This window comes from Watersipora subatra, chromosome 5, assembly GCF_963576615.1.
Source record: "Watersipora subatra chromosome 5, tzWatSuba1.1, whole genome shotgun sequence".
In the NCBI taxonomy this organism is placed as follows: Eukaryota; Metazoa; Bryozoa; class Gymnolaemata; order Cheilostomatida; family Watersiporidae; genus Watersipora; species Watersipora subatra.
Genome location: NC_088712.1, coordinates 44,724,446 through 44,742,361, shown reverse-complemented (window position 1 = coordinate 44,742,361; position 17,916 = coordinate 44,724,446). Strand labels below are relative to the sequence as shown.

At 35.9% G+C, this 17,916-nt stretch overlaps 1 protein-coding gene across 1 annotated transcript in view; it reads left to right on the top strand.

Moving 5' to 3' along the window:
* LOC137396352 (inositol hexakisphosphate and diphosphoinositol-pentakisphosphate kinase 2-like) overlaps positions 1-17,916 on the top strand; it is a 132,968-nt gene that overhangs the window by 75,424 nt on the left and 39,628 nt on the right. The window contains exons 8-17 of the mRNA XM_068082586.1: positions 1,583-1,744; positions 3,209-3,330; positions 3,582-3,686; positions 5,151-5,237; positions 7,537-7,606; positions 9,099-9,217; positions 11,536-11,621; positions 14,123-14,298; positions 14,695-14,864; positions 16,233-16,299. Of these exons, the coding sequence (XP_067938687.1) occupies positions 1,583-1,744; positions 3,209-3,330; positions 3,582-3,686; positions 5,151-5,237; positions 7,537-7,606; positions 9,099-9,217; positions 11,536-11,621; positions 14,123-14,298; positions 14,695-14,864; positions 16,233-16,299 (1,164 nt within the window). The remainder of the gene's footprint in view (positions 1-1,582; positions 1,745-3,208; positions 3,331-3,581; positions 3,687-5,150; positions 5,238-7,536; positions 7,607-9,098; positions 9,218-11,535; positions 11,622-14,122; positions 14,299-14,694; positions 14,865-16,232; positions 16,300-17,916) is intronic.

The following is a 17,916-nucleotide window of genomic DNA, read 5'->3' as shown; positions in this document are numbered from 1 at the left end:
ATGTAATGCTGAAATAAGTAAGCAGCCATTTAATGTTTCTAGGCTTTGACAATCAAATACATGCTTCATAACAAGTTTTTCAGTGTATGCTAAGAATATTTTATTGAGTTCATCTGTGGATTTCCAAAGGAGCCCTCAACATGTCTGTCACCAATCACTGAAACCGACAGGGAGAGGATAACTCCAGCAATATGTGTCTGCATAAGACAAGAAAGAATACTTCCTCGATAGACACATTTTCATTTTTTGTCACAAGTACCTTTTCTGAATATGTGCAGGGATTTCGCAAAAAGTCCTTACTCCCTCTGATGAGGTTTTATGTTTGTTATTGTCCCATTGGTGTAACTGAATGTGTTTCAGGATTGTCCCAGCAACTACTCCGTGACGTGGTGTTCTACATTCTTCCTTGTCAGTTTTCGCAAAGAAACCTCTTTGTTTTCGAGTGTATGAATCAAATACTAGTCTCGCAGCAGCTATCATAAACGGAAATAAGGAAATCACTCCATCAGCGGTCCATCCATCGTCAAAATGGTTCACATTGAAAAGGTGGTCGTCGATGCTTGGTGAAATATCGGGAAGGTTTGACAGCTGCAAACTTTCACGACAGATCCGCGTTGCTTCGTTGATGCCCTCAGTTCATGGTTTACATAATCAATGATGAACGCCGAAAGGAAAATGCCGTCATACCGCGATATATTCTGAACCAGGCTTTGTCACTTTCGCTTGGTTTAGCGTTCACGATTACCATAATTTTACATTAAGGGGAGCACACACATTCAATGTCAATTCAAATTGACTTTTTTCTCTTTTTCTGTACAGCAAGCTCTATGCTGCGAAGAAAAAAGTTGTAGGCTATATGACTAAAATACTGTAAAACGAAAATACATCATTATTATCATGGATGTGGTGTCTGCCCTTGTATACTGTAGGCATAATCTATTGCATCTATTGCATATATCTATTGCCGGCATATATCTATTACAGGCATACATCTATTGCACCAATGTTCACACCTAGGTTTACGTCTACACATAGACCTATTAACTATATACTATATTACTATATATTTCAATCAATTTATTTTCAAACAGCAGTCATCAGCAACAAGATAAACAAACAGTAGTGTCTTAACCGGCAGTCCCATGGCTGTGAGAAATCATCACATGAAATAACTATAGGCATACGGTAATTATTCTCGCTGGAAAGTGATTGGGTGGTGCAGTTGGTAGTGTGCTAGACTTGTGATTGTAATGCCTGGGTTCAATTCCTGTGTGGTGCAAATATTTTTGCTAGCACTCTCTGCGCGGCTTCAGACATTGTTTTTATTATGGTAAAGACCAGTATACTGGCAATGTCTGCCATGACAGTTTGGGAAAAATCCGACTGATGGATGGACATAGTTTTATTATAGTAAAGGTTACGTTGATACTCCTGAATAACTTAATACGACAGAGGAGTGTATGTTTTTTCGGCAACTGCCATATCACTGCTGTATTTGATACTTATATTTTTTATTTATGTCTGGTAGTTGCAAAGATCATTCTAGTAAACCCTTCAGTTTGTTTTTACATTGTTCTGGCAGGTATACACTGTGGGGTCTGACTACGCTCACGCGGAGGCCCGCAAAGCTCCTGCTTTGGATGGAAAGGTTGAGAGAGATCAGAATGGTAAAGAGGTCAGGTACCCTATCATACTGACAGCAAAAGAGAAGATGATTGCTAGGGGTGTCAGCATGGCATTCCAGGTTAGTCAGGGGATAATTGAAAGATTGATGGTAACAGTGCTACAATAGTTGTCTGTGTCTTAGGCTGAGAAGGTTGATTAGTAACCACTAAGTAGGGTTGAGATTTCATCTTCAATGGGTGAATAGACCATTCAGTGTTATATAGTGAATGGTAGTGGTCGGCAAGAGTATTTCTTGGCCAACGAGTTCAGACTCTCCCCCCTTCCCTTCGAGTTTTTTGAATATCGGGTAGCTGGTAGGGCTGGACATGAGTACTTCTTGGCCAATGGGTCTTTTGGATATTGGGTTTGTTGATATTAGTTTTATGTCTAAAATTTTCAAATATCAGACATATATTAAAATTTACAATGCAATTATAATTCTATTCAATTTATTTATTATTTTTTACTATTTTCTATCGACTGATATTCGTGCTCACAGCGTTAACAGGCGGTTGTTAAACAGTGCTTAGAGCGCAAGGCGCAATAGACCGAGTTTTTGTCCACTTTACTCGGCGTATTCATTTATTAAAACCCGAACCCGCAAGATCGAAATACTTAAAATTTCTGTTACCCGAGACTCGAGAGAAGATAAACCCGCGAGTTCAATGAGTTTTATTACTTGTGCCCAGCACTAGTGAATGGTCTGTTTACCTTGTCATTTACCCTGTCGTTCAGTGTTATGTGACAATGTGGTCATGGTGGTCATGTCAAATGAGGTCAATTAAAGTGGTTAAACAACTTTAATTAAATTACATGAAAGTTTTCTTTCTCTCTTTTACAATCAGTTGGGTGACCAATTTATGCCTTGACATATCTTATGATGACAATCCTAAGCTGCATGCATCATATTTAATGCAACCTTAATTTTTAATGTTGCTATAATTTAACCACTTGGAAAATTAAAATTTGACTTTTATTTAAAGTAAAAATAATGTTTTTAATTTAAATATTTTAAATCTAAAACATTTTTTATGCATGTTGTTATATTTGTATTTATGAATTTATTATATCAATTAATATATATTACTGCATAAATATATATTTGTTATGTACAAATAGTATAAAAAACATGCATAAGAATGTTTTACAGATCTGTGCACAGAACGAAAACATTGCAGTTATTAAAAAGAAAACTTGATTTAATTATAGCAACTTTAAACTATGGAATAAAATTGAATGTTTTTAAATAGTGTTAAATATAATGACATGGTCCTTAGTCACAGGAAATAGCATTGCCAAAAATACCAAAATTTCCAAAATAGCTCCACTGTTCTGTAACTGACCTGTGTTCATTGTTGCTGTCATCTGATCGTGCTACGTTCAATGTGCAGGCGTTATTGCACGTGAATGCTCCATTGACTACCAGAGCTACAGTTGTTCTAATATGACAGTTCTTGTCAATCTCCTCTCCTTCAGCTCTTGATGGGTTTGCATTTGTATTTGGTTATTCTTCCTGTCTACTAATTACTGTTGATATATTTAGCAAAATGTCTGTGGATTCGACCTGCTGAGAGCAAATGGAGTCTCATATGTTTGTGACGTGAATGGCTTCAGCTTCGTAAAGACTTCCTCCAAATACTATGATGACTGTGCCACTGTTCTCGGGTTAGTTTCAGTTTATGCTCGGAGAAGAAGGTATGAAATGAAACACTCTGTTTTAATTACGGCAAGAGTTGGGATAAAGACTTGGTATAGTTATGGACAGGCTTAGGGATGGTTTTTGAATAAACATTGGCGTTATTCATCAATCAGAAGCTTAGTTCCTACAACGTAAAATATTGACCGACTATGGCATTTCAGTGCCAAGTGCATCTCTCTCCTTGCTACGCCATGGACTTACTATTATACTTTTACAGGTCAATGATATTGAGAGAGCTTGCACCTCAGTTGTCTATGCATGTCCCACCAGAACTGGCTAGTCTGGAAGTCTTACCTGTTGTACCGACTACTTACGGCACCATGTAAGTTTTGACTATATGTGTAAATATAGGTGTTGCTTGCTTAGAAAAAAGAAATGGTTACATCGGAGGGAGGAGAAGGCAAAAAGAGTCGATTAGTTTTTGTAACGTCACAAGGGTCAGACGCATGAATGAGTAAAAAGTTGTAAGTGGACTCGTTGTTAAGTATTGTAAAGGATATTGCCGGCCTTTACTTGGCATGATCTAGACTATTTCATAAAAAAATAAAATGCGTGGGATTTCGTTCCAGGTTTTATTATAGAAGGAAGTCACATTAGCTGAGGAGCGTACCGCTATCTGCTCTGCCCAACTGAGTGAGCGCACTCCTTTATACACAATAAACTTGCCCATTCTGGCTAACAGAACCGAGCAAAACCGTTTAACATTAGTAATAAACAGAATTGCTAATCCGTTGGCATGGATATAATACAGCGATAAACGAAGACATAATAGCGATATAATATATGGACAGATTAATAACGATATAATAAAAAGAACAACACAGAATGCAAGATATAACATATAAAAATACCTACACGAATTACAATGTCATGGCCCGGCGTCCACCACAGTATTTAGTAAAAATGAGAAAAAAGCTGTAAGTGGACTCGTTAAGTATTTAGTAAATGTAGAATCAGCTCAATCCTTTACTTGGGAAGATGCCAAGTTTGTGGAACGTTTTCAAAAACTGCAGGAGTGACAATAAAAGGCTGAATAATTTGAGTATGACTCTATGGATTGCACCAAAGATGAAACGAAATATGTTAGGACTTTGGACTAGAAAAGCTGGACTCACACTAGCTAATAATTTTTCATTAGTTGTCAGCCGGTTTTAGTGCTGACCGATTTGCCTTGCAAGGCAGCAGTTTGATTAATGTGTACTGTCGATAGACATTACTCCTGCAGTCATTATTCCTAATAGCTAACAACAATCAGCAGTTACTTCACCTTATTGCTTGTGAGTGATTATTGATTATCACAACCGAACAATCAGCAGTAAATTGAACAAGTTTTAACTGTAGTTCAGCTGTTTTTTTCTTGCTGGCTTTAGGTGGTTGACAGTGTAGACTTGGAATTATGAACTTCATTGACATATCATATGATCAATATTTCGGCTGAATCTGCCTGATTATTATTAGCTAATGTTCATCAAGCTTCATTAAGTCTAAAATAATTCCATCAAAATTGAATTGTTTTCAAGTAGTCGGTGAGGTAAAAACAATGCAGGTTCTAGCACCCAGCATCACCTTTCTGGTAGTTTGTCTAAGCAACGGACTCACTCTTCATATTGATCAAACGCTAGACAATTTAAACATGTGTTAGTTAAATCAACCTTTAGCCCATCGCTAGTTAGTTTGACAAAAAACTTTCCAGAAGTCCAGTTTTGTAATGACTTTATTTCGAGCTCAACGGAGTCCAGGCTTAAGAGACTTCTACATTTGTTGGGTTTACTTTGATTGATTGCAGGATGGAATTGAGATGTGTTATCGCTGTCATCAGACATGGGGACAGAACCCCTAAACAGAAGATGAAGATGGAAGTGAAACACCAGCGGTATGTATACTGTCTACTACCCTTTCAGAGCATGGAGTTGATATTATGTTTGTAAATTAGCTTTCATTAGCTTAGGCTATTGTAGCCTGCTAAATAACTTACCTTAACATAGCCTGTTGGTCTGTAATCAAATGAGTTAGACTTAGATCTTGCGCCAGTATTCCATAGACATCAAAGGTGAGCGAGTTTGATGTGGACTCGGAGACCTGAGGGAGGGAAATTTTGTCTGACACGGTGGAGAAATTTGGTTGTATTGTATTGTCCTATGTAGATTTAGGCCCTTTATTGGATTAAGAGAAATTAAGGTCTTAGGAAGGACATACGGTTGCAATTTATTTTGTATTCCATCAAACCTATCATGATCTACTGTCCAACCTAATGCTGCACGATATCTTTGCATGTACATTCGATTATTTGGTCTCAAAATATATCGAATATCGGAAAATATCGAACATTGGAGTGGTCTTCTTTCAATATATAGTTTTAGGCTTTAAACCATAACTGCCACGAACAACTTTTATCATATTTACTAGGTAAATCAGACATGCTGATTCCGATTTTGTAATCAAAATAAAGATTAGGCCACTAACTTTCAGAGTAATGAAGAACTTTTTATAGCGTTTTAATATCGGTCTCGAAAACAACACGATCGGCATAACAAGCTCCGCCCATAAATACTTGACGTAACCTAGCTTTTTAGGAACAGAAGTTACGTAGGGATGTTTAGACCGATTTAGAATAATAGAGATGGGTGTTTTAAAATCCATTAATATCTAAATTCAGCCTTAAAAATAATATCAGTCTTTTCTGAAAGGTAGATAAGCTATTTAGCATTGCATATTTAAAAAGCGCAATAACAACGCTAGCTCGTGATAAAACCGCGCTTTTTGAGCTCATATTTCTCGGCGTCCAGCCCATTTAAACGTCATGTAACAAGCTGCGAGCAATTTTAAATAGTTTATATCCGTTTCATAAAAAACTGAAACTATTTTACAGGCTGGATTTAGATAATAATGGGTTTTAAGACACCCATCTCTATTATTCTAAATCGGACTAAACATTCCCAACTTCCGCTTCTGAAAAAGCTAGGTTTCGTCACATATTTATGGGCGGAGCTTGTAATGCCGATCGTGTTGTTTTTGAAACGGATATTGAAACGCTTTAAAAAAGCTTAAATGACTTTGAAGGTTAGTGGACTAATCTTTATTTTGAGTACAAAATCGGAATCAGCGTGTCTGATTTACCTAGAAAATACGATAAAAGTTGTTCGTGACAGTTATGGTTTAACATGAACGATATGAGAGGATATTAGTTAATATCGGTTGAAAAGACAACTCCATTTTTGCAAAATAAAATCAGCCGATATTTCGATAAAATAGCGGCTTCGATATTCATATCGACTTGGAAAACTGACCAAATATAAAATAATCCACTGAAATATATCGTCATATCGAATTATATCGTGTTATTGTGCAGCACTGTCCAACCCCACATTTAAATGTACCCACATGAACTTGCACAGAATTTTAGTAGATTTTATCAACAAATATTGGCAAGTTTCCATCATTTGAGATTGTCTTTGATGTTTGAGGTAATCTGACTGCCGAGATGTTTTACTATTAAAATTGACAAAACTTGATCACAGTTAAAATGTTCATTAAAAACGGGCCAAAATAATGTCACTAGATTAGCGGCTGCCTGTCTCTCCTGTTATTGATATTGGCTATTGTGTTCAAGTTGCAGCAGTACATGTCCCAATTCGGTTGGTCTTTTTGTTGTCTATAGATGTCATAATCACACTTTCGCTTGAATCTGAGTGTTTTAACCACAATCCAGTTTTGTCGATTTTAATCTTAAAACATCCTTGAAATCAGATCTCCTCAAGAGTCAAATGATGGAAAAATACCGATAATTTCTGTTCAAATTTACTAAATGTGAAATCTACTATTTGTCTACTTTGTAAAGTTTGTTGAGTTATAAGCTGCTGGAAGGTGCAGCTGCTAGTCAGTAGATGAATAAAAGTGTTTTAAGAAAGGAGTGTTTCATATTATTACAGCTAATGTTCAGTTGAGCAGCTGATAACTAGCACATTTTGTTGCATGGGTAAATGTATGCCATCGGATCGGCGAAAATCATCAATTATGAAACGATAAACTCGGCTGTTGTCATTTTAAGGTCATATGAGAGGTGGAAGCTAGTTTAAGGTTTGCACTGTTCTTATTCATGGTGGGTTGTTAGTGAAAGGTGGCAGATTGTAGTTGAACACTCAAATTTCATATCAATTTCTGATTAATTGTAGATTTTTTGACCTTTTTGAAAAGTATGGAGGATACAAAACCATGCAACTCAAGTTGAAGCATCCGACACAGGTTGGTTCCATGTCTATGCCTTCTATATCTATGCCTTTTATGTCTATGCCTTCCATGTCTATGCCTTCCATGTCTATGCCTTCCATGTCTATGCCCTCCATGTCTATGCCTTCCATGTCTATGCCTTCCATGTCTATGCCTTCCATGTCTATGCCTTCTATGTCTATGCCTTCCATGTCTATGCCTTCCATGTCTATGCTTTCCATGTCTATGCTTTCCATGTCTATGCCTTCTATGTCTATGCCTTCCATGTCTATGCCTTCTATGTCTATGCCTTCCATGTCTATGCCTTCCATGTCTATGCCTTCTATGTCTATGCCTTCCATGTCTATGCCTTCCATGTCTATGCCTTCCATGTCTATGCTTTCCATGTCTATGCCTTCTATGTCTATGCCTTCCATGTCTATGCCTTCCATGTCTATGCTTTCCATGTCTATGCCTTCTATGTCTATGCCTTCTATGTCTATGCCTTTTATGTTTATGCCTTGTGTTGCTTAATGGAAAAGTTCGCTCAATTCCATCTATCTAGTCAGTGTGAGTGGCATCTCTGCTCTTTACTTTGTCTATTATGGTCACGAGTGGTTTGTAGTCAATGATAGCCTTCCTAGAGTTGCTTTACTTTTCAATATCATGTTTCCCAGGCATTAAAACTAAATATCATTGGCTCTGTGTTAGTAGTAATGCTTCTCAGGTATTTAATACTGCTGAGCTCTTCGTTAGGGTTATGGCTTTAAAGTTTGTAATAAAGAAGTTGTTGAAGTCTAGAAACTTGTTTACTGGAATATAAATTCACTTGCTAAGAATTTAATGGAGGCATGATGAGGCCACCTCTTGATTGAATTAGGTTTTGCATTTTCGTTTCTTTTGGGTATGGAGAGTTAAACAAGTCTTACTCGATGTGGAGAGTAGTATGGACGTTTCTCAAAGGTCCTGTTGAGCCACATTCAGATAAAGCACTCTGGTAAAATCAGATCAAGTCTATCTATCTAGCCAGGGTGTGTGGCATCTCTGCTCAATACTTTTTCTGTTATTGTCACAAATAGTTTGTGTTGTTAAGCAGAGTTTTTCACATGAAAAATCAAAATTTTAGGTCATTTGAAGCATCAGTTTTCTTGCAATTGACTACAATGTGCATTCGCCTGTATATGGCCACGGCTCGTAAAACTACTACAGTCTTGACCTGTTGTTTGGTGATGTATGCTATCACCAAACAACTGGTGAAAGCATACACCAGTTGTATGCTTTTATATCGACATTTGTGAGATTTCTACATGTGTACCTTCACTTGTGCACTTTCACTTTCAACAGCTTTTATGGATAAAGTTGTGTAACCTTTTCAATAGTTGTTTGATGAAGTGAAACAGCTTTTGGGTTTCTTTCGATTGGTTGTCTGGTACAATTAGGGAGTAATGGCACCTGCATCACCAGTTGTTTGTCGTGCGTTTGGATGTAGCGCTGTGCTATTAAGGTAACTTGTCAATTGCATCTTTAGCTGCAGGAAGTCCTTGATATAGCCCGATTCCTACTGGAAGAGCTTGAATCTAATGCAGGGCCTCCGGAGTTTGAAGAGAAGAAAACCAAACTCATTCAACTGAAGTTTGTACTTGAAATGTAAGAGTTGAAGCAAATTACACTAAACTCCCTACAAAGAAATAGTGAAATAATTCCTAGAGTTATTTTGTATATTGAAACTGTCATATGTTAGAGTATATATTCTCATAAGAATAGATTATACTTTGTTTTATTAATTTTACTTTGGACAAAGAACTTTCGACGACGACAACAGCCATAGATTGATTATATAAAATGTTGTAAATGCATATAAAATAGCTTATTTTTAAAGAGCTAAATTGATGGAGCAGTAATTGATCAGAAGTTGGTATTGTTACTGTTATTTATTGTTTCTGTTATTTGTTACTGTTATTGTTACTGTTGTTATGTTTCTTTATTGTTACTGTTATTTATTGTTACTGTTGTTGCTGTTCTTTATTGTTACTGTTATTTATTGTTACTGTTGTTGCTGTTCTTTATTGTTACTGTTATTTATTGTTACTATTGTTACTGTTCTTTATTGTTACTATTATTTATTGTTACTGTTATTTATTGTTTCTGTTATTTGTTACTGTTATTGTTACTGTTGTTACTGTTCTTTATTGTTACTGTTATTTATTGTTACTGTTATTTATTGTTTCTGTTATTTGTTACTGTTGTTACGTTTCTTTATTGTTACTGTTATTTATTGTTACTGTTCTTTATTGCTATTATTTATTGTTACTATTATTTATTGTTACTATTATTTATTGTTACTGTTCTTTATTGTTACTATTATTTATTGTTACTATTATTTATTGTTACTGTTATTTATTGTTACTATTATTTATTGTTACTATTATTTATTGTTACTGTTCTTTAGAGACTCGCAAAGTGAAGAGTAGATTTAACGATGATTAAGTCTAGAGGTACATGGCGCAGCCTGCGCTCATTTCAACACGATGAAAATTAAACTTATTTTGTATATTTGCAGTGTTAATCGATTTCTGTACTTTCGTTTTATTTGCTAAAATTTTTTTGATAACCTCGCGTTGTGTTATAACTAGAAAAATGGTTTTGTCTGTCGGCTTTTTGGAGATTAATAAAAGCGAGATAATTAGAGTTAAGAAACAGCATATAGTTCTTTCATATTGAGTTGCATTAAACAGTGCCTGTAACTACTGGTGTTTGTGATTGATAATCAGTATTAACTCATCGTTGTTTCCTTTCTGTTTCTTGTCCGTCATGTTTAAAATGCCTATAGCAATTTTGATTACAATAGCTGATAGTGTCATCTTCATACACTTACTACTAATATTATTTGACCCGTAATGTAGCGAAGTTCATAAAACATTTTTTACTCAAAATTGCCAGAAAATTGCACCTCTGCGATATGCTTGCAAATAGGAAACAAATTTGGTTGCAATTTCATTATCAAATTTAAAAACAGTGCTTCTGACTGCCTTTTAAACAGCTTTTGGTCCCAGTTGCTAGCAGCTCTCTGCGGAGCTACGATTTTAACCAGCAGCCATGGCAGCATGTAATGCTTTAATAAGCATTCATCTTGGTCAGCACCCATTTTAACCAGCATATATTTTTACTAGCAGCCAGTTCAACTGAAAACCATTTTAATCAACAACCATTTTATCAGGTGTGTTAAGTGAGGTAAGCTGTAGATCAAGGTCTGAACAGGTCATATAAATGTTTCAACAAATAATCTTCACCATCAATCATTTTAGCTAACAGCCTTTCCAACTAGTAGCCATTTCAACCAGTGACCCTGTCAACCAGCAGCCATTTCAACCAGTAACCATTTTACCAGTACCAATTTTACCAATGACCTTTTCAACCAGTGACCATTTCAACCAGTAACCATTTCAACGAGTAACCATTTCAACCAGTGACTTTTTTAACCAGTAACCTTTTCAACCAGTAACCATTTCAACCAATGACCTTTTTAACCAGTAACCATTTCCAGCAGTGACCATTTGAACCAGTAACAATTTCAACCAGTAACTATTTCAACAAGTAACCATGTCAACCAGTAACCATTTCAACCAGAAGCCATTTCAACCAGTAACCATTTCAACTAGTAACCATTTCAACCAGTAACTATTTCAACAAGTAACCATGTCAACCAGTAACCATTTCAATCAGTGACCATTTTAACCAGTGACCATTTTAACCAGTGACCATTTTTACACACATTTGGCTTGCTAAATCAGCTTAAGGTCGAATGGCACTCAGAACAGAATCAGCGCATCTGCATCTAACTGGTTGAGTGAATTTCACAAAAACCTTTGGCACTAGTGGATATATTTGTAGAGCTGTCAGCTGTATTTCCATGCAGAATTTTGAATATTTGTTTTGATAATCCCTGAAGAATTCCCTGGTTGCAGGTATGGCCATTTCTCTGGTATCAACAGAAAGATTCAACTCAAGTACCAGCCAAAGGGTTTTAGTGGAACAAGCAGTACCGAAGATGGTAAGTTACCTTTTCTCTAGTCTATTATAGCTACGTGTAGGAGCTGACCTCAGGCTATGGCTTCTGCCGGGTTGAGAGTTAAAGGTAAAGAGGACCTATTAGACTTCTAAAAAATTATTTTTTTTAGAAAAGTTATATGTGGGCTATTTAATGGTTATTACGTTAGTTATTAGGTGATAATAGTATTCAAAGTTGTCAGTGGCTACACTTGATATACATGTAGGTAACCAACCACAATTTATGGTCTCTGCTTGGTTTCGTGTTATCAAAAGATATATTAGATCATTAAAATATTTTCAGAAAGGTTTATATGTTACCTTTGTCCTAATGATTACTGTATCAGATATGAGGCTAAGTATTGCACTTCACAGTGACTATGGCTGAATTCTGTATTGGCTCTGGGGAGTAAATTTAATAGTGTGAATCTACAGCCTGATTCCCATTTCGAATGTGAGACCTCGTCGGTAATCTTGCGCAACAAAACTCTTGCTACGCTAGGCTCGTCGGCTGATGTTCACATAAAGCTGTGCCGCTGGTGGTCATATAAAAATGGCTGGTAGCTGGCCGTTTCGAAACTGCTGACCCTCATCTGTACAGTGCATTTTGGGGAGGCTTTACCTGCAGCTCTTCGTGAAAGTTGAACAGCTCTAAACTCTTGCGTTGATTTCCGGCAACTACCAGCGGTACTCGGCGCGTAGGTTCACATTTCACCGCTGATGGCCCTGCGGTGCTGTCGCCGGTGCTTTCGGCGTATATGGAAACCAGGCTTACTGATGTACCCGAGGTTCTGTTGCAAAACTATTCTCTGCGCATATTTATACTTGACCAAGCAATTCATGCAAGTTGGTATGGCCAGATAGCGTAGTCGTTTCATCAGCATGACATCAGCATCAGTAGACATCAGCGTGAACACTAGAGAGTGTCAGCCATCTCAGTACTGCTTTCATTAAAACTAGAGTGGAACCTTGGTTCTCGAACACAATCCGTTCCAGAAGGTTGTTCAAAAACCGAGTTGTTCGAGATCCGAAACAATTATTTCTATTAGAGTTAATGTATGTAAATTTTCATCTGTTCCAAGCTGAGATAATAACTTTGGTAAAGTATTTTTTTAACATTTTACACCATAGACTGTACTGTATACTACATACTATAAATAAAAACGGGTAGATATAGATTTTGCTTATTTTTAATAAAATATTTTCTGTCTATGATGATGAAAAAAAAAGTAAACACGTAGTATGTTTTGCTCTTAAAACATTGAAAACATTCTAAATTAAGATACAGTATTAAAAATTGCAGAAATTGATAACGAAACATCGAAAAATGCAATAGATCAGTTACGTCAAAAATTGTGTGAAAAAGAAAATATAAACAGCATTGGCACCTTTACATCACATCTTTGATGGAGAATCCTCCTCAAAAAAAATTTAGGGTAATTTGACTGGAGGAGTTATCTCTCTAGCAAATCTCTTCGGTAGAGGAACTTCGTCCCAGATTGTTCCTTCCTTTTTGTAAAGAGTTTATAAAGCGTAACTTGCTTCTCCCTTTGTTAACGGATGTTTCCATGCTGTTTCCGGAGCTGTTCCGAACGTTTAAATTTAATGCGCATGCTCCAGTTTGGTCGAAAACTGAATTTATGTTCGAGATCCGAGACGAGCAAATATCATTTTTTGGTCAAAAACCGTATTAGTCGAGAACCGAAGCGTTCAAGAACGGAGGTTCCACTGTACCAGAAAATATCGCTACTAGCGGTATCTGCTGTTGTAAGATGAGACTCTATGTAGACCGTGTTGTTCTTTGGCAGAGATAATATAAGGGTCTTTGCAAATCTTTTATGCATTTACAAAAGGCAGCTGATAGCAGTTTATTTGGTCTGTCTGAATTTCTGTCAAAGAAGAACTGTTGTATTCAGTAGAATATTCAATGTTTCACTTCAATTCACATCAATTTTTGGCTATATTCAATATTACAAAACAAATTGCGTTTTTGTATTATTACACTGGTTTATATACTAATAAATAATTACGCTAGTTATTATGATGTTTTCAGCTTCGCAGTTCTGATTCACATAACAAATTACTTCAAATTTGAAAGGAACTAAATAAGATTACTCCCAGGTCGCATGACTTGTTATCAACCAATCAAATTTGGTATCAATGCCTATCTAAAAGGTTTCTTTTTCTGGCCTAAGTGGAAGTTTTCTACTTAAATGCACATTTATGGTAGGCCAACTCTACAAAACTGTTGTTACATACAAGCATGTATCACATAGGGTACTGCGGAGTTGAGATTTATGTCTGCAATGCTGTCATACCAGTATACTCCAGGCAGCAAACCTCTCCTACCAGGTTCTCTAGCTTATTAGTAGACTCACACCAACATTCTGAACTGCGGCCGGTATAGCCCTCAACAACTATCCATGTATAACTTAACACCCTACCCACTTCACAGCTCGTAGTTTTGCTCCACTGGCCACTCGGTATACTCTTTGTGTTCTACAGCTGAACGGGAGCCTTCGCTAGTTCTAATTCTGAAATGGGGAGGGGAGCTAACCCCTGCCGGCAAGACTCAAGCTGAGGAGCTAGGTAAAGCTTTTAGGTGCATGTATCCAACCTACGGTGAAACACCTGGGCTAGGCTTGCTCAGGCTTCACTCTACATACCGACACGATCTCAAGGTAACATTTCATCGCTATACTAGTTTTCTCTCTCATGAATTTGAGTTTTCTCTCATTTTTTTTTATGAATTTGCCCGCCGGCATTTTAAAAAATTTTTTTCACTCGTTCCCTTTTATTTATCTGATTATCTGGTTGCTACTACATTTGTTAAAGTAAATTAACTGTTCTCTTTGTTGTTTTTTCCAGCAATGCTTTTAGACCGCTTTCTTATTGCCAGCCACCGCTCTGACCAACCTTTGTCCTTGACCTCTCTTGTGAGGGTGCATTTGCTTGATTGGCTGAATTTCAGTGTATTAAAATGATTGGCCGATTGTGGAACTACTAGGAACTTGTTAATGTTTGGTTCAAGTTAATTTAGATTTCATCTCAGTGAGTTCTCTGTCTATGATCAACAGATTTATGCATCAGATGAAGGAAGAGTTCAGATGACGGCTGCAGCATTTGCCAAGGGATTTCTAGCTCTGGAAGGGGAGCTGACACCCATCCTTGTACAGATGGTCAAGTCAGGAACTCACACTAATGGTCTGTTAGATAATGCCGATGAGGCGCAGCCCTTGCAGCAGCAGTAAGTTGGTTCTTCACTATGTTTTCAAGGGAGTCGAGTTGCAGTCGATCGGTTGACAAGGTTTTATTTTCAATTTTAAGCGCAGTCGTAGCTCTCTTTTCTATATTAAAATAATATATAAAATATATTTATATATTTTATATATTGAATATTTTTAAATATTATATAAAAATTATATAATATAGAAAAATATTATATAAATTTGTATTATGTTATATTTATTTACATGTATATTATATTTATATAAATATTATTATATTCATTTTTATGGTTTATTTTTTTATATTATTTTCTATGTATATTTTGCTATATTTTCAATCTGCTTAAGCTTTAGGCCTTAGGATGAATTGCTAAAAAAATAACTTTAACCTTTGGGAAGACTCAAAGACTGGCCCCTATGTCATTATAGAAAGAACAACGGCTTTCTGTCTGCTTTTATTGAAAAGCATAATTGAAGAAAAGGAGTTGTCATGTATTGGCAAGTTATGTCACGGTTTCGAAATAAATAGCCATTTATGTAATACATTTATTAAAAGATTGTTAGCGGCTAAAACATATTATCAAGCGATATGGTTGTAGTTAACCTGCGTTTGCTGGTATCTCCGCTGATGTTTTCACTATTTTTAATGTAAACACTGAATGGTTAGCTTAATGGATCTGATTGAAAGGTTGGAGGCAAGCCTTAGACCAATGTCTGAACATGTTTTTTTGTTCGCCGTCGGCCATTTTATTTGTCATTTTAAGTTCTCTACTGATGTATGGAACAGCTGTACTTTTTTGTTCTGATGTTGCAAGATTACGTTACAAAATTATAACATATATTATTTAGCTCCATGTCATTGCCTCTTCATCAAACTTCATATTTCGCGCAGATGAAACTGCCTTTCGTTACGACCTTGTTGAGGCACCTGTTAATTTGCACATATTGCATAATCCTAAACTTACTTGTTTTCACCTTTGGATTACTGGCTTCAAAATCCTGTGTAACCTATGCTCTGATTACATGTATTTATCTTTTCACATGTATGACAAACATCGTTTTTTATTTCGTGACACCAATGCACTGCATCCTCCGTTGTATGTTTCAGTTTATGAACTGTTTGTTACAGCAATGTTCAATTCACTATCCCAACTCTTCCACAATACTATTAGATTACCAACTTTCCAAATACTTGTTCAACTCACTCAATAAATTCTGATTTCTGTCTTCTGATCTTTTTTGCGTGAAATGAAAAACCATCATTTTATTGTTGATTACTAATTCCAATAAAAGTTATATGCACATGTGTATATATGTACATATGCAGCCATGAATAACACTTAGTGTTTTCTTTTTGGAGTTTTGGCGAATCTTATGATTTCTTGTAGGGCAAAGCAGACCCTCCAGGAAGTACTCAACACCAATGAGGCATTCTCAGATGAGAATTATGAAAAGGTACTATGTTCCTTTCTTCACTATCCACTCATCTGTCAATTATTTTTATGGCCTGTGTTTTAAGGTTTTTTTTGCTTTTAGCGTCTGATTGCTTGAGTTGGAAGGTAACCAGCATATTACTGCGCTAGTACAAAGCTCTTCTCCTTTTAAGCATTCTTATCCTTTCCATCTTTCCTTTTCTAACGCAATACTATTATACACATACAAGTCCTATGTTGAAATTTAGGACTAATCTGGTTTGACACGAAGCCAAAACTTCAGGGAAACTTGCATCAGTTACAATAGATATGTCTTTTATTTAGATCTAGTAGATTACAGCCCCATGCAAAAAATGGAGCCGTTCTATAATTTCCGTAATTTTTTGTACATTTGAACTTGAAGATTCCATAAGCCCTATGTAATCAACTTAAATATAATCAAGTTATATATCATTTACAAATCTCGAAAATGTAATCTTTTCGGTGATGTTATTTTATTGTTTGCGAGTTGAAACCACTTTTTCATATTGCATCCTACCCTCACTCATTGAGATCTGCTCTGTATTAATGACACATTAACAAAAGTTAATTGATTTTAATTCTTTCTCTCAAGCTATCGCGCAAAATTCTTTTAATTTTTCTCAACTGTTTCACTTTTCTATTTCCCTCACAATATAAATTCAGTTATTTTTGACATTTTAAGCTATTCTCAAAATAGTATTCAATGAAAAAATATTAAGTAATATATAAAATATATTAAGCATAGATAAAATATATTAAACATATAAAAACATAGATTTAACACTGTTTAACCCCATAACAGTCAGTGTATTGTTTTTAAAGACTAGTAAATAGTAAAAGGAGATAATTAAGACTCTGAGCATTAAATTGATAACAAGTTTCTGTGTTCTTGTCCTTTATTAAAACAAATTATAACTGGTTGTATATCTTTTAGAAATACTAGATTATAGAACGTGACTAAACTCTTTATCTTGTACACAGTTGCCAGGCGCATTGAGTTAATGAAGATATGATCACCATTCAGCACATTGAAGATCAAAGGAAACTATATTTTTTATTAAAATGTATGAAATTGTAAAGGGATTACGAGTTTTAATGCTTATTAAAGTTAGTATAGTAATGCTTTACTTTTGCTCTAAAATATGACCATAGCTGTAATCTGATTTTTACATTAGAACTATTATCTGCTACTAATCCCCGATAGTCTTTTTACCCGTGAATGATTATCAGGCATACTGACTATTTGCACATTTCTTCCCAAATTTGGTAAAACAGTCGATTGGTGCAGGGGTTAGTGTTGCTCCACAGAGCTGATTGTCATGAGATCACATCCTGTATGATGTAAACAGGGGTTAGTGTAACTCCACATAACTGATTGTCGTGAGGTCACACCCTTTATGATGTAATCAGGGGTTAGTGTTCCTCCACAGAGCTGATTGCCGTGAGGTCACATCCTGTATGATGAAATATTTTTCCCAACCCGCCTGTGCCTTTCGGACAGATGGACAAACACGGCTCTTATTATAGCAAAGGCTCTAAAATTCGTCTGTAACCCTAACAACTAGAGCAACTCTTTTAGATCAAATCACTGTGTTTGTTCTCATGTAAGGACACCATA